The 21,397-nt window shown below is 41.8% G+C and overlaps 1 protein-coding gene across 5 annotated transcripts in view; it reads left to right on the top strand.

Annotated features, from left to right (window-relative positions):
- COL19A1 (collagen type XIX alpha 1 chain) overlaps window positions 1-21,397 on the top strand; it is a 1,176,857-nt gene that overhangs the window by 248,681 nt on the left and 906,779 nt on the right. For all 5 annotated transcript variants that reach the window (XM_029595659.1, XM_029595658.1, XM_029595657.1 and 2 more), the window contains exon 11: window positions 11,553-11,606. In XM_029595659.1, the coding sequence (XP_029451519.1) occupies window positions 11,553-11,606 (54 nt within the window). The remainder of the gene's footprint in view (window positions 1-11,552; window positions 11,607-21,397) is intronic.

Genomic DNA, 21,397 nt, shown 5'->3' with positions numbered 1-21,397 from the left:
CGAAACGAGGCATGCAGGACTCCAGACCAGAGGTAAGGGGGTCCTAGCCACGGACAGGATTCCCAACAAGAACTGATTTACAAGCTGCTGCACAGGATTGCAGATACCCAACCTTCTACTCTAGATTTTCACCCTAATCCTTCCACCTATACTGGCATGGCTGTGGCCAGAAGGGTATGTTCATACGTCTGTGATGGTCATGTGACTATATACAAAATTTTTGGTAGGAGATACGGAAAAAAATGCAAAAGATTCTCCTTAAATTAGTGACCTTTGAATCTCTACAACTAAATAAAGCCCATTTTGGGTTGTCCCTGAGATATTTATGACTTGTGGAATGATGTCTTAAGGTGGTGTAATATATGCTTAAAATGTATGCTTAATGATAGGTTTGTTATTCTCTGTAATTGGCTTTGGAAGGAAATAGCACTAGATGGTCTGGGGAATTTGTTTTCTCTATTCTCTTTTTTGTACTAAAGATCTGTTATATGAACTATTTATGCATGCAATACTGATAATTTAAATAAAAAATTAAAAAAAAACTTTATCTAGAGCAGAATAGAATCAGAAGAAACAATGACAGGTCATTTCTGGGGTTACAGCATTGTTTAACCCAAAAAATGCCTTTGAAAATTACCTTGAAAATGGGAAAAAATGTTTGTTTAGTACACAGGTCCAAGTGTAATTCAGTACAAATGTGTGGTTAACTTTTAGCCACTTTTATTTTGTATTGTGAAACATTTTAGGCCTGACTGTTTTATCTATGTGTTTTGATTTTATTGCTTGTGATTCTATTTATTTTATTTTTGTCATGAATTGTGTTATGGTTTATTTGTAAACTTTGTTGATTGATTTTGTAACCTGCCATAAACAATTCACTGGTAAACAAAGTTTTTGTTTCTTTCAGGCTTGTTGGTGTTCCAAATAGACTTTTTTATGCTGATCACAGATATTACTTTGAAATGTGTACAACACGAAAGGTGTTTGAGAAATGGCTAATTTTGTGTTTCAATAATTGTGAAATTTGAAAACATGATCTCGTGTACATATATTTTCTTGCTAGACAGTAGTTTTATGATTTTTAAAATTCATGTCGTATTTTTGACGGCCATAAGCAACCTAACATGTAACAGAGAAAAACTTTTTTTTAAATACACCAAGAAACTCTGAGCTTGGCTCCAAGATTCCAAATTGTTTCCATGACGACGCAGCCTTATATAAGCAGCAGCAATGAGTAGTCTCCTATGCAACGTCTGTGTGACTGAGCGAATCATATCACTAAAACTGTTGAGTTTAAAGCTTGTGGATTTAATTTCATATACTTTATGAAATGTCACACCAATATCGTAATAGCCATGACATGTTTTGTTACATCTGTGGTGAGTTTACTCTGAAAGCACAGAAAAGGAGTATGACTGCACTCATTAAGAAGGCATACGAGTTATACTTCGGGTGCAAAATTGATGACAGGACAGAACATGGGCTCCTCATATATGTTGTGCATCTTGCGCCAGTAGTCTGCTTGCTTGGCTAAAAGGTGTGCGACCATCCATGTCATTTGTCATCCCAATGATATGGAGGGAACAGAAAGATCATATAACTGACTGTTACTTCTGCATGATGAATGTGTCAGGATACTCATCAAAGAACAGGAAGTTTATTGAGTACCCTAACCTTGCATCGGCAATGAGACCAGTGCCGCATGATGACAATCTTCCTGTTCCAAAACCGCCAGAGGTGTGGACATTTGGTGACAAGGATGAGGAGGTAGGTGATGATGGTGAGCCATCACAGATGGAAGCTGCGGCTGATCCTAACTTTGTGCCATCAACATCCAGCGATCCTCATTTAATATCTCAGTCAGAGCTGAACGATCTGGTCAGAGATTTGGCTTTATCGAAGTCAGGCAGAGCTGCTTGGGTCAAGGCTGCAAGGATGGAATCTTTTGTCATCTGATACGAAAATTTCAGTATTTCACAGCCATCATGAAGATTTGACAAAATATTTCAACCAAGTAGACAGTCTGACTTTTTGCTGTGACATCAATGGATTGTTTTGTGCTCTCAGATGTGACCATTATGAGACCTTCTTCCTCCAAGGCAGCACCAGGGCTGCCAGTCTGAAGTTGGGACTGGACTACTATGTCCCTGAAGGTCTCATCTATATACCTCTCTGTCTCCCTCAGCTCCTCCAGGTCTGCCACTCTAGCCTCCAGAGATCGGACTCGTTCTCTGAGAGCCAGGAGCTCTTTGCATCGCGTGCACATGTACAACTTCTCACCGGTGGGTAAAAAATCATACATGTGACACTCGATGCAAAAGACTGGGAAGCCCCCCTCTTGCTGCTGGACTGCTGCCTTCATCTCAATTTTGATCAGTTCCTAGTTAAGTTTTAGGTTGCTATGGGATTAGGAATGTGTCTAAGTTCCTTTAAATGTATTAGTGAATTCACTATATGTCTGGTAGTGGCCTACTGGGGTCTGATCGAATTCTCAATAAAGTTTTTGTTGATGGGGTTTTTTTTTTTTTTTTTGGGTTTTTTTTTGTGCAAGTGGCACCTGCCTATAAATTAAGGGATGAGCTTGGGGTGGGTGGGTGAGGGGTGGGAGGGTTGGGAATTACAAACAGTCTAACTTTAGTTAGTCAGCCTGAGTGACTCACAGCTCCCTTGATTAACAAATGTTGTTCCCTATTCAAACCTAATCACACTACCTCAACACCTTTCCAAGGTGAGTAACTGAGCTCTTCCGAAGGGATGGGCTCCACCTTAACCAGGATGGAACCAGACTGCTGGCGCTAACCCTTAAAAAGGAGATAGAGCAGCTTTTAAACTAGAACAAAGGGGAAAGCCGACAGTCGCTCAGCAGCGCATGGTTCGGAGAGATGTATCTTTAAAGGATACTAATGATGCACTAGAATTAGGGCATCCCGACAGTGAGGTTCCAATAATTAGAAAAGTAGTCCAAATGCCTGTAACTAAAAACTCACCTGAGCTAAAAAATTCTAACTTATCCCTATCAATTAAAAAGCAGAATAAAAATACAATCAAAAAACAAACTTTGAAATGTTTGTATGCTAATGCCAGAAGTCTAAGAAGTAAGATGGGAGAATTAGAATGTATAGCAGTAAATGATGACATAGACTTAATTGGCATCTCAGAGACATGGTGGAAAGAGGATAACCAATGGGACAGTGCTATACCGGGGTACAAATTATATCGCAATGACAGAGAGGAGCAGTCGGGAGGAGGTGTGGCGCTTTATGTCCGGGATGGCATAGAGTCCAACAGGATAAACATCCTGCATGAGACTAAATACAAAATTGAATCTTTATGGGTAGAAATCCCTTGTGTATCAGGGAAGACTACAGTGATAGGGGTATACTACCGTCCACCTGGTCAAGATGGTGAGATGGACAGTGAAATGCTAAGAGAAATTAGGGAAGCCAACCAAATTGGTAGTGCAGTAATAATGGGAGACTTCAATTACCCCAATATAGACTGGGTAAATGTATCATCGGGTCACGCTAGAGAGATAACGTTCCTGGATGGAATAAATGATAGCTTTATGGAGCAAATGGTTCAGGAACCGACGAGAGAGGGAGCAATTTTAGATCTAATTCTCAGTGGAGCACAGGACTTGGTGAGAGAGGTAACGGTGGTGGGGCCGCTTGGCAATAGTGATCATAAAATGATCAGATTTGATTTAATGACTGGAAAAGGAACAGTGTGCAAATCCAAAGCTCTCGTGCTAAACTTTCAAAAGGGAAACTTTGATAAAATGAGAAAAATTGTTAGAAAAAAACTGAAAGGAGCAGCTACAAAAGTAAAAAATGTCCAAGAGGCGTGGTCATTGTTAAAAAATACCATTCTAGAAGCACAGTCCAGATGTATTCCACACATTAAGAAAGGTGGAAAGAAGGCAAAACGATTACCGGCATGGTTAAAAGGGGAGGTGAAAGAAGCTATTTTAGCCAAAAGATCTTCATTCAAAAATTGGAAGAAGGATCCAACAGAAGAAAATAGGATAAAGCATAAACATTGGCAAGTTAAATGTAAGACATTGATAAGACAGGCTAAGAGAGAATTTGAAAAGAAGTTGGCTGTAGAGGCAAAAACTCACAGTAAAAACTTTTTTAAATATATCCGAAGCAGAAAGCCTGTGAGGGAGTCAGTTGGACCTTTAGATGATCGAGGGGTTAAAGGGGCACTTAGAGAAGATAAGGCCATCGCGGAAAGATTAAATGATTTCTTTGCTTCGGTGTTTACTGAAGAGGATGTTGGGGAGGTACCCGTAATGGAGAAGGTTTTCATGGGTAATGATTCAGATGGACTGAATCAAATCACGGTGAACCTAGAAGATGTGGTAGGCCTGATTGACAAACTGAAGAGTAGTAAATCACCTGGACCGGATGGTATACACCCCAGAGTTCTGAAGGAACTAAAAAATGAAATTTCAGACCTATTAGTAAAAATTTGTAACTTATCATTAAAATCATCCATTGTACCTGAAGACTGGAGGATAGCAAATGTAACCCCAATATTTAAAAAGGGCTCCAGGGGCGATCCGGGAAACTACAGACCGGTTAGCCTGACTTCAGTGCCAGGAAAAATAGTGGAAAGTGTTCTAAACATCAAAATCACAGAACATATAGAAAGACATGGTTTAATGGAACAAAGTCAGCATGGCTTTACCCAGGGCAAGTCTTGCCTCACAAATCTGCTTCACTTTTTTGAAGGAGTTAATAAACATGTGGATAAAGGTGAACCGGTAGATATAGTATACTTGGATTTTCAGAAGGCGTTTGACAAAGTTCCTCATGAGAGGCTTCTAGGAAAAGTAAAAAGTCATGGGATAGGTGGCGATGTCCTTTCGTGGATTGCAAACTGGCTAAAAGACAGGAAACAGAGAGTAGGATTAAATGGGCAATTTTCTCAGTGGAAGGGAGTGGACAGTGGAGTGCCTCAGGGATCTGTATTGGGACCCTTACTGTTCAATATATTTATAAATGATCTGGAAAGAAATACGACGAGTGAGATAATCAAATTTGCAGATGACACAAAATTGTGCAGAGTAGTTAAATCACAAGCAGATTGTGATAAATTGCAGGAAGACCTTGTGAGACTGGAAAATTGGGCATCCAAATGGCAGATGAAATTTAATGTGGAAAAGTGCAAGGTGATGCATATAGGGAAAAATAACCCATGCTATAATTACACGATGTTGGGTTCCATATTAGGTGCTACAACCCAAGAAAGAGATCTAGGTGTCATAGTGGATAACACATTGAAATCGTCGGTTCAGTGTGCTGCGGCAGTCAAAAAAGCAAACAGAATGTTGGGAATTATTAGAAAAGGAATGATGAATAAAACGGAAAATGTCATAATGCCTCTGTATCGCTCCATGGTGAGACCGCACCTTGAATACTGTGTACAATTCTGGTCGCCGCATCTCAAAAAAGATATAATTGCGATGGAGAAGGTACAGAGAAGGGCTACCAAAATGATAAGGGGAATGGAACAACTCCCCTATGAGGAAAGACTAAAGAGATTAGGACTTTTCAGCTTGGAGAAGAGACGACTGAGGGGGGATATGATAGAGGTGTTTAAAATCATGAGAGGTCTAGAACGGGTAGATGTGAATCGGTTATTTACTCTTTCAGATAGTAGAAGGACTAGGGGACACTCCATGAAGTTAGCATGGGGCACATTTAAAACTAATCGGAGAAAGTTCTTTTTTACTCAACGCACAATTAAACTCTGGAATTTGTTGCCAGAGAATGTGGTTCGTGCAGGTAGTATAGCTGTGTTTAAAAAAGGATTGGATAAGTTCTTGGAGGAGAAGTCCATTACCTGCTATTAGGTTCACTTAGAGAATAGCCACTGCCATTAGCAATGGTTACATGGAATAGACTTAGTTTTTGGGTACTTGCCAGGTTCTTATGGCCTGGATTGGCCACTGTTGGAAACAGGATGCTGGGCTTGATGGACCCTTGGTCTGACCCAGTATGGCATTTTCTTATGTTCTTATGTTCTTATGTTCATGACCCAACAGAATGGTGACTGTTTATTGATTCATCAATCTTAAGTTTGAAGGCTGTTTTACTGCACAATGGCAATATCTACCCATCAATACCTGTCAGACATGCCGTTCATATGAAAGAAACGTATGAGAACATGCATCTACTGCTGAACCACATTGAGTACTTTAGGTACAACTGGAATTTGTGTGGTGATCTCAAGGTAGTTGCAATTCTACTGGGCCTGCAGCTTGGTTACACCAAGTATTGTTGCTTCCTTTGTGAGTGGAACAGTCGAGCAAGAGATTCACATTACGTCAGAAAAGTCTGGCCTCTCCGCAAGAAGTTGGTTCCAGGGCAGAAGAATGTTGCGTACGATCCATTGGTGGATCCAAGTAAGATATTTCTTCCACCTTTGCACATCAAACTTGGGCTGATGAAAAACTTCATTAAGGCAAAGAACAAGCAAAGTAAAGCCTTTGATTATTTGTGGCAAATGTTTCCAAGCAGAAGTGATGCCAAGATAAAAAAAAGGTGTTTTCGTTGGCCCACAGATCTGAGCTGTAATGAAGGACAGCCACTTTGATGGTTTTCTGCAAGGTACAGAACGTGTTACTTGGACAGCCTTCAAGAATGTTGTTTGTAACTTTCTAGGCAACTATAAGGCAGCAGACTATGTCGAACAGGTTGAAAATCTTCTTCAGGCATACAAATTGATGAAGTGCATCCTGTCATTGAAGATACATTTTCTTCATTCCCACTTGGACTTCTTCCCAGACAACCTTGGCGCTGTGAATGATGAACATGGTGAAAGGTTTCATCAAGACATTGTCAAAATGGAGAAACGGTATCAAGGCACGTGGAACCTCTCCATGCTGGGTGACTATTGTTGGACTCTCATCCGCGAAGCGTCAGATAGTGATTACAAATGAAAATCTGTGGCAAAACATTTTTAGTTTTGTTTTCTGGTGCCAACATTGCATTATAGCTTATGCCACTACAGACATGTAACAATGCTTAATGTATATCGCACGTTTCTGGCAAACGGTATGTAATACAGACATAATAAATGCATATTTGTATTCAGCTTGTTAAAATCTACTTGTTTCCCCGAAGGTTGTGGAGGAAACAAAATGTTCCCAGAAATTTGTTTACCAGTGATTGGAGAGGGTGGAATAGAAATGTTTTAAAATAAATAGATAAAAATAAATGAAATATGAAATAAAAATAATGAAAAATGAGTCTTTTTTCATTGTGTAGTTTTAAGAGTGGTATACAATATTTCTTATATAGTAACATAGTAAATGATAGCACATAAAGGTCAATTGGTCCATGCCATCTTCCCAGTTGAGATTCTTCCTCTCTGGTTTCCTACTTCTTTGATGAGCATATGAATTCCCATATTTAAACCACTAGTTCCCTCCACCCCAACCCATGACTTTTAGTAGCCACTCAACCCTTTTGCTATCATTGCCCTCCATATTGATCTTAAGCATGCCTAAATTCAGCTACAGTGCTGGCTTCCACCACCTGCACTGATAGGCCACCTTAGCCCATGTTGTCTTTCTCCTCGTTTCTTACAAGACTAGTGATTTATCTTAAATCCAGCCCCTTTCCATGACTTACTTGAAATACATCATGTGAAACTGAGAAATTTAGATTAGTAGTTCATGCATTTTGGACTGAAGAGTTGCTTCATAATGCTGAACAAATAAAAAACTTCATCTGAAAACTAGATTTACATAATAACAAAACATGAGCACTATTCATTCAAAGTCTTTTTGGCCTTTGAGGGCAAATAAGTGTAAAACAACACAAACACAAAATGCTGTAAATGCGGAAAGATACTTGTGGTCTGAAAGGAAAGTTGTTGGGAGTGCACAGGAGAAGGCATGAAAGAGGTCCTACTAATGCCCTCCCCTCTGCCGATTGATATGGTCACAAACATCAAGTCATCAAAATACATCCATTCTTTTTATTTTCTTCTATCCGCCCTCAAACTCAAATATTTACTTTTGCTTGAAACCGATGCAGTTCCAGGCTAGAGTGGTTTTTTGCAGTCAATTGGCCATTATTTCTTCCTGTGGAGGCAAATTTGACATTTTCAAAATGTATTTACACTTGGGATAAAAGTAAGAAACCTAAATACCAAAACCCTCATTTTGTTCTCTATTAGATAACACCCCTCCCCCTCTAAAATGTGTGATAATCTTCCCATATTTTTAAACACTGGCTAACTTTCCCATATAAAAACTGTTTTTGAAGTGTATTTTGTACTTTTGCTACTAAAAGCTATGATACGTAACTTTTAAAATAGCAATATGGTTTATCCTAATATCTATTTTAATATATATAACATGAATTCCTTTTCACGGATCTTCTTTTTTTTTTTCATTTTGAACTGGTAAGTCCTCCTTTCTCCATTTTCTTCCAGATAAAATGAAACCAGTGCTGAGATTTTGGAACCATGAGCCTCAATTTGCAACTACCTGGATATTTTTCCCATCCTCCCACTGTCTCTAGCCACATTGCAGCAATGGTCCTGAGGAGTTTGTCCAGCTAACTTTTGAAGTTAGCCAGACAAAACCAGAGATTTGAGGTTCCCCTTACTCCTCTGCAAAATTTTGTATGGGCAACTCTTTGCCCATACAAAATGTACTTGGGTTAAAGCAGTGATACTGAGGATGTTCCCAGGGTATTATTTCAGTTTGTCGAGGCAGTGTGATCAGCCCTTCCCAGAAAAAATTAACCAGATAAGTCTGATCATTTACCTGTCCTAAAATTATCTGGATAACTTTATCTGTGAAAATATTATCTAGGTAAAATCACCCAGTAAATTTTTCCAGATAAAGTTAATTGGGTAACCCTATCCAGAAATGTTAGATAATAAATAAATAATTTCTTTAAGCACAGTATCTAAGTCATATCCAGCATAGATCTCTGCTTCAACTGCAGGGGAGAAAGTCTGATACTTCAATTTCAATGCATTTCCAGCATAACTCTCTGCTTCAACGGCAGGGGGAATGAAGAAAAGTGGATCTATATACAGACAACAACCAACAAGAACTAAATTATTTAGTCTGGGTAAACAAATAAGCATGGGTGTAGTTTGCTTATTGTGGCAGTTACTACATCTAACTAATTGAGCTAGATATTTCACTTAGATGCAGTTCCAACACTGCTCTCTACATTAATGGTGGGGGTGGAAGGGAAATAGAACCAAAAGGTTACTAAGAGCCAACAGTAACAGATAAGTATGAGAAAAAAAAGTGCAAAGCTTGCTGTGCAGACTGGATGGGCCGTTTGGTCTTCTTCTGCCATCATTTCTATGTTTCTATGTTTCTATAGGTACTTGGCAGAATCCCAAATAGTAGATAGATTCCATGTTGCTTATACCCAGGGATAAGCAGTGGCTTTCCCCAAGTCTACCTGCTAAATAACAGTTTATGGGCTTTTCCTCCAGGAACTAGTCAAAATCTTTTTTAAACCTAACCATGCTAATTGCCTTTTTCACATCCTCAAGCAATGAATTCCAGAGCTTAATTGTGAATTGAATGAAAATGTATTTTCTCTGATTGGTTTAAATGTACTGCTTAGTAATTTCATCAGGGGCAGCGGAATGCCTTTCTGGTTGTGGATGCCAACCAAGCTGCACCCCAACTCCATCCCAAGCTCCACCCATATTTCCACTGACATTGTTTTTTACATTACATTTACATTTTGTCATTCTATCTTACATACATTCTTTGCATAAATCATGAAGTATATTTTCTCAATACCAGACCAAATAAATGCTAGATGCTAAAAAACCAGACATAGTGGTAAAGGAGAAAATGACAAAAACAGCGAGGTCAATATTCAAAGCAATTTAGATAGATAACTCACAAGTTATCCATCTAAAAGGCAAGATATCCATCTAACTCCAAGTTATCTATATAACTCATAAATTATCCATATAACCCAAGTTTGCCATATATAGAAACATAGAAATATAGAAATGATGGCAGAAAAGGACCAAATTGTCCATCCAGTCTGCCCAGCAAGCTTATGGTAGTTTCTGCTGAGCCGTGCAAGTTACCCCCATACTTATCAGTTTCCCAGAACATTTAAGTCAGGGTCTTTGTTGGTTGCTGGGATTAACCCTGTTTCTCATGCCTTGTCGGTCACCAGCACCTTAGGGCTCAACCCAAAGGGAAGGTGGCAGAAGATCTTCAACAGTCAGCAGCCTGGATTTGACTCTTCTGACTCTAGGCTGCTCATTTCTGGGGTACCCCAAGGATGACAACAGTTACACCTGCCAGAGATGAACACTGTCTTATATATTCCCAATACTATTCCCCCTAGAGGACTCTGCTTCCCAGATCTCTTAAAGGAGATGCATACCAGTGAAACGCAATAAACTTTATATCCAGAACCTTCCCATTCTTTAACATACTCTGTGAATTGTTAACCATTCACAGTACAATCTAGTGGTTGTTCATACTGTTAACAGTATTTTCTCATTCAATACATCATCAAACCATTTACAACACCCCAAGAACAAGTCAAGGCCCTCCCCGACCTAGACTCTTTCCCAGGCTAACCTCCAGTCAAACTGAGCCCATTTTGGGGGCCCATCATACAAACAGCTTCCAAAACCAGAGAGGCTATATTTATGATGTATTTATTTACGATTTTTATATACCGATGTTCATTTCAAAAAGAGATATCACATCGGTTTACAATAAAGTACAATAGGTAATTCACTATCCCCTAAAAGGGCTTACAATTTAAAATTTTTGTACCTGAGGCTAAGAGATTACAAAAATAAAATAATCAAAATCAAAGTTCTTAACAATTAAGCAAAAGGTATAACAAGGAGCATATTAAACAAATAACACAAAGGGGTGCACAAAGGGGAGTGCCCCTTTGTCGCACCCCTTCGGCGCGTGGCGCCTGCTGGCTTGGCGCCTTTCAAACTGCCCGGATCCGTTTGCGATGATGTCAGGGGAGGAGGCGGATCTCAGAATCATGGCTTTCCCCACAGAAATCTCTCCTCAGTTTCAAAGGCAGTTTTTTCAATTTTTTTTTTGTCTTTTTACCTTGGATGTTAGCTGTTACAAGGTGATGAGCACTGGTGGGTAGCCCTCCCCATCACAAGCGCCTGCTGGCTTGGCGCCTTTCAAACTGCCCAGCTCCATTTCCGATGATGTCAGGGGAGGGGGCAGATCTCAGAATCATGGCTTTCCCCACAGAAATCTCTCCTCAGTTTCAAAGGCAGCTGCCTTGTGTTTTTGATGTTAGAGTTGTAACCATGGCTTTCTGTGCAGGTTTCCTCAGCATTGTTTGAAGACAGTAGTGGGATATTTGAGAGTACTGTTCATGTACTAATTATAAATGAGTTTATTTCAGCTAGCAGGCCTTTATTCTTAAATTTGTGGATTTAAATAGTTTTCATCTTTTGGGGCTTTTATTTAAATACAAAATTAACTTTTATCTTTCTAGGAGGATTTCAAGTCTGAAAAACATACTTTAATTGTGACTTTCATTTTTCAGGGAGAAGATGGTTTTATAGGTGCTCCTGGACATCCTGGTCTGAATGGTCCAAAGGTAAAAATAATAGTTTTTCTGGAGTTTGCTTGCAGATTTGTTTTCAGTTGATGTTTATGGTGTTTAATGTAGAGCAATATTACAGTTTGTACTGAGACAGATGTTATTGATTAGGAGAAAAAGAACTAAAAATCACATGGTCACTGAAGAATTGTAATTGTAACTCCAATGCAGGGTATTTGCTGAATTCTAATGGGGCCATAAAATATCCAGGACTAAGGGCCTCATTTTCCAAGCAGTTTACCGCATGCGATAAATTCGCAAATCGCGTTAACACGAATTAGTAATTTGGTATTCAGGGGGTGGAGTTGGGGCGGAGCATATGTAAAGCAGGAACCAGTTTATCGTGTGCGGCGAAACAGCCACAGTGTTAGCACGGCTGCTAATAACTACAACCCTCAAATTTGCATTACGGGCCAGTAAAGGGTTATCACAGTCCACAATAGTTCCAGACAGGCTGAGAGAGAGAGAGAGAGAGAGAGAGAGAGAGAGAGAGAGAGAGAGAGAGAGAGAGAGAGAGAGAGAGAGAGAGAGAGAGAGAGAGAGAGAGAGAGAGAGAGAGAGAGAGAGAGACTTACTATGGTGCCTATGCCCTAGACAGGTATTTTAATCCCTATGGGAGGGCCACCTATTAACTCGGGGTGGGGATTAGGTATGAGCGTCGGGGGTTGGGGGCCACTTTCGCATTCCACATGAGACCTACGGAAAGAACAGTGGTCTCTAGTGAAGATTTGCTGGCCGTCGGAGTGAGGAAACTCACTCCAAGAAGAGATTTGGGCTACATTCTCTCCACCTAGCGCTAGGTGGAGAGAACGTTGCCCAAATCTCCTCTTGGAGTGAGTTTCCTCACTCCGACGGCCAGCAAATCTTCACTAGAGACCACTGTTCTTTCCGTAGGTCTCATATGGAATGCGAAAGTGGCCCCCAACCCCCGACGCTCATACCTAATCCCCACCCCGAGTTAATAGGTGGCCCTCCCATAGGGATTAAAATACCTGTCTAGGGCATAGGCACCATAGTAAGTCTCTCTCTCTCTCTCTCTCTCTCTCTCTCTCTCTCTCTCTCTCTCTCTCTCTCTCTCTCTCTCTCTCTCTCTCTCTCTCTCTCTCTCTCTCTCTCTCTCTCTCTCTCTCTCTCTCTCTCTCTCTCTCTCTCTCTCTCTCTCCCCGAGCCTGAAACAGGCTGTCCGGAACTATTGTGGCCCACGATGACAAATATCATGCACTGCGATGAAACACCCAAAGAAGCATTGCACACTGGGAAAACATTGTGAATTTCGCAAATGGTGAAAACATTGCCACATGCAATGTTTCCCCACTGCATGAAAGAAGCCTCATTTGCATTGGTGACGCCCCCTAATGTGTTACCAATGCGATATTGGAAAATGAGGCCCTAAGTCCCAATTTTAAAATCACCATTCCTTTTGCCCCATTGTGTGGATTCTTGGTCTCTGGGAGAAGGATGTCCTTCTAGGCCCAGGGTGGGTGAGTGGAATCCCCTCCCTGCATGTTATGATCAGGTCTTTGGGGCAGGTACACTGAAAAGAACAGACTGGACTCACTAGTGAAGCATTCAAAGTAAAAGTTTACTGTGATTTGTTCAAAATTGTTGTGAACGCAGCGATGCGGTTGCTTGCTCAGAGAGATTGTGAGCCCTTGGGCCATGGCACTGCTCAGGGAGAAGCCCCAAGACACACATTGTGGGAGGTGAGAGTGTTCGGGCACGGGCTAGAGCTGGAACAAGGCTGTACCAGGATCAAGACTTGGAACATCAGGAACTGGAACAAAGCAGGCTTAGCCCTCTACTGGACCAGCATGCACCGGTGAGACCCAGCAATACAAGAGTATCTCACCTCCGGCCACTCGGTAGCCCTTCCACACCTGCCGCTTGGGAATGACGAGTGCGTGAGTCCCAATGGAGGCTGAGGGCAGAAACAAGGCAAGACATGGAACTCAGGAACTTGGAAGACTCAGATGAAGACACGTGGAACTTGGAAGTCTCAGAGTAGGATCCAGGATACTTGGATGACTCGGACAAGGTTTCAGGGTACTTGGAAGATTCAGACAGGCACTGCCTCTCAGGGCACCCTACACAGCCCCCCTTAGGCTGGTCGCAGACCACCCTGTCCCACTGTGTGCTCTACACAACCTGAAGAGGCTGGTTACAGACCACACGGAGAGCGGGACAAGCACAGGACTGAAGGTCAGGACGGAAGAGAATCCAGGCAGAGCAGGAACAGGATCCAGCTGAAACGGGGCTCCAATGACCGGGAACAGGAACCAGATCAATATGGATTTACCCTCAGGATGGTCATCTGGAGGCGGAATCCGCCAGGCGAGGCTAGATAGGAATACCCGGAGCCAGGAACTGGAGAAACCAGGACATGAGGATATAGGAACTGGAGTACTGGAACATCAGGAACAAGGAACATCAGGAACAGTCGATGAAGGAGCTCCAATGAAGAACAGGACCAGGAACATCAGACGAAGGAGACCAGGAACATCTGGGACATCAAACAAAGAGTCATCTAGACACAAGAAGACCACGGAGGACCTTGACCAGTGAAGGCCCTACCACACGTGATATAGGCTGCGTTGTGGCGATATTATTTAAATTAGGGGAAGGGAAGGAGTGTGGGTGGGGTTTAGGTAGAGTTATCTCATGGCAGCACTGCGGTTGATAATGTTTTTCACATTATCACCGGCAGCATTACGGGAAATAACAAAACCTTTTCCCGTGGCGCTATGGGGGTGATAGTGTGAGGTGCGGCTGCACCACGGCAGGTGAAACTGCACCACCGCGATGTGGCCAGCTGCCCACTATTGTCCCCTACCCCCCTTTTTTTTTCGACTCATCATTCTGCTATAAATATAAAAGAATGATGAATATCAGGGTTAGAGAGCACACTGAAACACTTCTTCTCCCTTGAAATCAAATCTACACTGCCACACTTTAAAGCTAACCCCACCTTATGGATTAGGAAATCATCACTCACAGGCTGCCTCTGGGGAAGGGCCTATGCAGGAATGCTCTATCCACCTAAACTGATATAAATCCTAAGTTTTAATGTATTTTTAGCCAGGTAGCCTTTTTGTTTTAATGTATTTTAGCCATGTAATATGTATAATGATATGTTTTTAGTATATATGTGTTTGAATGTTGCTACTGCAATTTCAATCAATGTAAACCGCCTTGAAATGAACTTGAAAGCCGGTATATAAGGTTGAATAAATAAATAAATAAATAAATAAGGGCTAGAAGTTAGGGCCAATTAGTGGCTGACCAGCTACATAGATAACGTTGGAAGTTAACCATGTTAAAATTTCCTCTGACCTACTAATTTTGTGTATCTCAAGTTTCAAGGTACAAGCATTTAGCTGGTCAAAAAATGGGTGAAGCCAGAGGCATTTCAAGAGTGGAGGTAGGGGGTGGGATTTAACTGGTCAGCATGCAATTAAAGTGGTAATTGGTTAGATCTGATTGCACACCTACAGTCAAACAAATGACTGTCCTAAATCTTAGGTGTGGCTGAAAATCCGGTTAAAGATAACTAGGTAAAATTATCCGTCTATCTTATCTGCTGAACATATATTAGAAAATGTACCTTTTTGTATCCCTAATAAAAATGCTGAGCACTTTTGGTGATCAAAACAAAACCTTTTACGTTAGTAATTATTTACTTTTATGCATAGCTGATTGCATGAAATTATAGCAAAGAATTCTGTTAATGTGCATCATGCTACAAATCTGGAAAGTACTACAATTGGACTAAGATACAGGAGCATTCAACCATGATTTCATCTCAGTACAGCTTTAGTGATGTCCTGGAGAGGGATCCTAAAAGCTGCTTTTTAAATTATTTTATGAATGGGGTCAATGTACTAAAGCGCATTAACAATAACGTAAGTGTTATCCTGCATCATACACCTGTGTTGTTTCATTAGTGTTAATGCAAATCTATGCTGATGAGGTAATAAGATGCAAAAATAAATAAAATAGCACATTACCAATTAATGCAGTGGAAAAGTACACTTGTTAACACATGTGAAATACAAAGCAGATGTATTAATGCAAAAGCCTATAAAATGAAATCCAAAATAATTTATTTTCCTTGAGTTTATTAGGAAAAAATCCTTAGGAACAATTTAGAACTATCTGACTTTTTCTTTAGGATCCTAATCCAATAACCCAAATATAAAGTTCAAAGATTTTGAAAGTGCTATAATCAAACCTGGCTTGTGAATTCCATGACTGATTGTATGGAGGAACTTATAAGAAAGTCAGACCAAAAAAAGTCCTCTTGGATACCCATTATTGAATCAGTGGCAAAACCAGTAACCAATACAAACATGCAAAGTCCTTATGGGGCTCTCATAAATCAGTGGGTTATTGATACTTTACAACAATCCCCTGTATATGAGGAAGCAATCTTTACAGATTCCAGTTTCCATGGTTAACACTGGTGCCAGGCCTGGCCTCCAGCTGCCTTGTCACCTGACATGGATTATGTTGAAGGCAGGTAGTGAGGTGAGCGAGGTGAGCGAGGTGAACAGGCCCTAAGTAGCCTATAGTAGACGGCAGAAGAATACCTTCTGCTGATTGCTGCCCATTGGATGGATGTGTCTGCCGAGGTGATAAAGGTGGATGAAGCAGGATAGCTCTTCCTCCTTTATTGCTCCAGTAGTGAGGCCCAACCATCTCACCCACCCTGTCGATGGTTGTATAGTTATAATTTGTGCTTGTTCTTATGTCACAGTTTGAAAAAGGGGAGGGAACATCAACCAGCCTAGCCCAATTGTTTTAAATACAGGAAACACTTTGGAGGAATAGCCTACTGGGGAAAGTAGCAGGGTGCCAACCAAAAAAGGCAGGCTTCAAAATCCCACTGATGTTCCTTGCAATCTTGGGTTAATCATTTCACTCTCCAATACCTCAGGAATAAAGTTAGTTTGGAAGCCCTGTTGGGATTGGGAAATAACCTACAGTACCTGAATGTAATTAATTTTGAAGTGGCTGACCAGTCAGTATATAAATAAAAAAAAAACAACACTGGGAGACTCTGGTGAGCACTGAAATGCCAAATCATACTTTCTGAGGGCTCCAGCTGGGATGTGGTGGGGTTCTGGTTTGTGGTCGCACTATTTCAGATGATGCCTGGAGCCCAGGCTGAGCTGAAGGTGGCCCATCTCACTGGAATATGGCAGATGTATTGCCCTTGTGTTGGGAGAGATGGTGTCTTTTATACTAAACGGCTAGTTCATGTAATGTTACATGTATATACATGTCAATAAAGCCACAGCTCTTGTGTCAGGGGTTGACACTTTCAGAGATAAAATTGTAGAACTGTAAATTTTACCCTTTTCATTCCAAGATCTGATGTGAAAGTGCTACTTAAAAAAAATTCAGACAGTAAAGATTTCATTTGGATACTGGTTGGCACTCACATTCTGTAACGGCAAAAAAGATTTGACACCTCCCCATGGCAATGAATTAAGAGTTACTCCTTAATTCTGGGCCTTGGAGGATTCATTCATCCCCCCGTTGGAAAAGAACCCTGCCCTGGGGCCTGGGACTGTGTCGGAGTAAGAAGAGAGATGAAGGACTGGCCTTGCGACCCTTGTGTGACCTTGAATTCCTGGCCCCTAAACCAGAAAGGGAATTACACTCAGAAAGCTTTATCTATCTCTAGCAGACTTCAGATCTTTATAAATTTATTCTGCTGAAGACTGCAACAACAGAACCATGACTGTGCCTGCCCAGCGTACATTATAACCTATGAGGGTATTTTTTAACACATGCAAATTTCCTTCCCCAGTTTTCATAAACAGTAAGCGGTAGTGCTGCACTTTAGTACTTTCATACTATGCAAGAAACAAAAGCCTCTTGAGTTTTGTTCCTCTCTGGTACTTTTTCAATATTATATGAACTCTTCATCCCTTCCCCCAGCCTCCCTACAGCTATCACCACCATCAGTCCTTCCAGAAAAATTCCTTAGTCATACCGTACGAATAAAAACACCATGCAACCTTTTCAACTTCACAATCCATTTTCACAAACAAATTTAATTGTGAAAAACTCACTCATATAGAAACCAATTTTAAATTACCCATAGAATTATAAATGCATTTTCAAAGGGAAACCCTGTTCAAGGTTTCCCTTTGAAAATCCAGCTGATGGGGGGGGGGGGGGGCAACAGGTCTAACATACCTGTGGAAAGTCTATACAAGGCTTTCATTTCCCTTCCCTGACCTCCCTCTGTCCCAGCCTCCTTCCCTTTTTATACACTTTAGATGTACCCATGCTTCCCACAGTGTGCTACATTTTCAGTGGATAAACATTTGTTTATCCGCAGGAAAAATCTTTGACCATTGTCCTCTCGATAGCATAGCTTCATCATATTTCTTGATCTGTTATTCTCCTGCCTACCATCTTTGTTTCTTTTCTTCTTGTTTTCATTTTTCCTTCTCCTTTTCAATTTCTTTCAGGTTTTCCTCATTCGTTATAGATTTTGAATGGCAAAAGATAGTATGTGGGAGTGTGGCCCGAGTACAGCTTGAAAATAGCTGGGTGCATGTAGCTGACAGTGGGTATTCAAGGAGTGAGAATGCTTAGGAGGTGGGGGTGCACAAAAGGGCTAGGGAATAGGAACTGGATTTATCAGGGCCAGGTGTGGAGGAAGAAAGAAAGGACCAGTGCTAGGACTGGGAGAATGAGTAAGGAGAAGAAGTAACAAAAGGCTAGGGAAGATGAAGAGGGAGAACAGGAGGAGGACAGAGTTGTGGATATGAAGGTGAAGGAGTAGGCAGGATCATGAGGAAGAAAAAATGTGTAAGAGTGGCAGGAGGAAGAGGAGGGGAGTATTGAAGAAGAGATGGAGGAGGAAAGAGAGGAAGAGCAAGGAGGAGACTCTGAGACAACTAAGAGAGGGTACAAGAGGGCAGGGTGGACATCATCAATTTGAACATCCTGCCATGTTCAGTGGATCACATAAAACCTCACTTTAGGGATGTAAAAATCAATCTTCACCTTAAGATGTTGCTTATAAGGGCACAGCAGCAGAAAAACAGTGTGAGCAGATCTTGCCCCATAGGACTGATGGGATCTAAGTAGCACCTGAGCTTCCACCTTGGGCAAGATATCCTAGAACGGGGTGAGAAAATTCTGGTCCTTGAGGACTGCAAACCAGTCAGGTGTTCAGGATATCCCTAATATTGCGAAAACCTACCTCATGCATATTCATTAGGGCTGTCCTGAAACCTGACCAGTTCACAGCTCTTGAGGACCATTAAGTTTCCCAGCCCTGGCCTAAAAGGGATTGAATGGGGACTGAAACACCCTTGCTGATATGCCCGAGAAGACAGCAGGCAAGGCTCTGACAAGTGCCTACTCTTTCGGAAGGAAGTCTCCCAGCCCTTTTTTATTACTGGTCTTGGTCTGAGGAGTTGGGTGCAATATAGTGCCTGGGATGGGGACTGAGCTTGGAGAGAGAAGGAGGGATTGGGGGAGGTAGTGAATTTATGTCAGTAGAGGGTGGTTGCAACCCCAGCACTCTGCTAGTGGGAAAACCAGGACAAAGCATTGGTGTGTTGGGGATGCAGGACAGATGTACTAATCACTCAGCTCTTCATTTTGAAGCTTGTACAGGTCTGAGTGGTGATCAGAAAGGTTCTGGCCCTCTTATGATAGCACCCATGGTATCTCAAGCATCTGCAGCCAAAGATGGTAACTTTTAAACAGGGGCGCGGGCACACATGTGCGTGCGTTCATCGGCTCGTGCCCAGGGATACGACTGTTTTCTAGCTTTTGTGTGTATATGTGCGCTCATGTTATAAAAGATCCTTACCACATGCAGACATGCACTCAGTTTTAAGTTGCCCGCTTCTACCGTGTACGTGGGGGGATTTTTAAAGGCAGGTGCGCCAAGGCCATTACCAGTTTTCCCAGTTTTCCCAGTTCATTCCAAACCCCCCTAGTTTAATTACTTCCCTTTTCTCCTGTTAGCCCCAACCCTGAAAACCTTGCTGATCTGTCTATTTCTCTTTACTTTCTTACTTACACATCATCTATAGCAAAAGTAACGTTATGTGGCAGGGAGCCCAGTGCGCCCTTGTGCGTATAAGTATTTACGCTCTAGTTTCAATGTGAAATCCAGGAACGCCCATGCCCCACCCCTTTTGGGGAACTTTTCATTTGTGAGATACGCACGAACTTGGTCAGCTTTTAAAATCTGCTTGGTGCACGTCGGCCCGACTTTAAAATTCATCATTTATTTAGTTTCCATGGCTTCAGTTCCCGCTATAGGAGAGCAAGAGACACAGGCTACATGGAAATTGCTGGAGAGACTGGTGTTTAGTGAGACAGGAGGTAATCCTGGCAAGCAAGCCAGCACTGGATTAGCTGATCCCAGTGGCCCTCCAGTCCAGATCTTAGTCTGATGCTGCTGATAACTCCCAATCTCCCACCCTCCCACCCATTGTCCTCAAAACAGTAGCCCTGAAGCCTCCTCAAACTCAACCCCCTCCTTAGAAGATCCTAATGATCTGCTGAGCACAGTCTTACCTGCTACTGCCCTGGCATTTAGGAGTGGTGGCTGGGGGAGGGGAGAGGCTGTCCCACAATCCCTTGTCAGTACATCAGTTGGAAGGGAGAGAGATAGGGGAGCTCTCCTGCAGCACATTTATTATTTATTCAAGACATCAGGTGGCAGGGAAGAGGTATAAGGGGAGCTGACTCATGTCTCATTTCTTCAAGACATTGGACGGGTGAAATGGTTGACAGACGAAGGACGATCCTGAGTCATTTATTTAGTACATTGAATGGGAAGGTGGGGGATTGGTGGCTCAGAGGTTGGGGATTCTTTTAGAATTAGGTTATGTTGTTCAGACAAAGGGGATTTTCTTTTCATTTTTAGTAAGCCGCTCAATGGCTAGAGATATTAAACCAGGAGGGGTCTCTGCAGTAAATGTGAATGTGAAAGCCATCTTGTGCATACTAAAAATAGCACACTATGCAATAAGACCGTAATGAGCAGTTTAAAACACCCCCTCATGATGTTAATGAGGTTGTGCTACAATTAATGCAAGCTTCATTGTAAATGAATAGATGTCATATGCAGATTAGGATTTACTGAGCACACAGGGAATAACATGGTATGCTAGCCATACCCACTATTTTTCATGAGCTCAGTAAAGGGTAAAAATGTAACACCTACCTAGGACAAGGTGTGACATTTTTACCATGATTGGAAAGTCTTTAAATCTCCCTTGCAAACTATTCTAAAGTGAAATGGCCAATTAGCAGGAAGGCTTTCCTCCCTCCTCTGAATCCCACTCCTCTGTACCCCACTCCTAACTAGCACCATTCCCTATCCTATGCCTCTGAATCATCAGCACATACCACTCTCTCCCCCCCACCACCAAGCCAATCTCTTCTAAGCCAGCACCCAAGCATGGAAAAATCTTGAAGAAAAAGCAACCTTGACAGCCTCCCTTCAGTGACAGCTCCTCTACCCCTGAATGAGAGCTTCCCTACAGTGACATTTCTCCCCGGAGTCACAGTCTCCCCACCAAATCCCCTGGGCCCCCCTACATGAGGTGGCCCTGAGCCCATGAGCCTTCTCCAGGTTGAAGGTTTTATAGGAGACCCACTGTTCATCTCAAAGTTGTTCTGCCCACACTGCTGCTTGCCCTAAATGATGCTAACAGGATTGCTTCACTGCTATTGTTGCATCATTCAGCAGTGAGCAATAAAGTAGGCAGGAGGGCTCAGATGTCTTTCTGCCTGTGAGCAGT

The sequence above is a fragment of the Rhinatrema bivittatum genome, chromosome 3 (genome assembly GCF_901001135.1).
Source record: "Rhinatrema bivittatum chromosome 3, aRhiBiv1.1, whole genome shotgun sequence".
Classification (NCBI taxonomy): domain Eukaryota; kingdom Metazoa; phylum Chordata; class Amphibia; order Gymnophiona; family Rhinatrematidae; genus Rhinatrema; species Rhinatrema bivittatum.
Note: the sequence above shows the minus strand (reverse complement) of the source record. Positions and strands in the feature narration are given on the sequence as shown.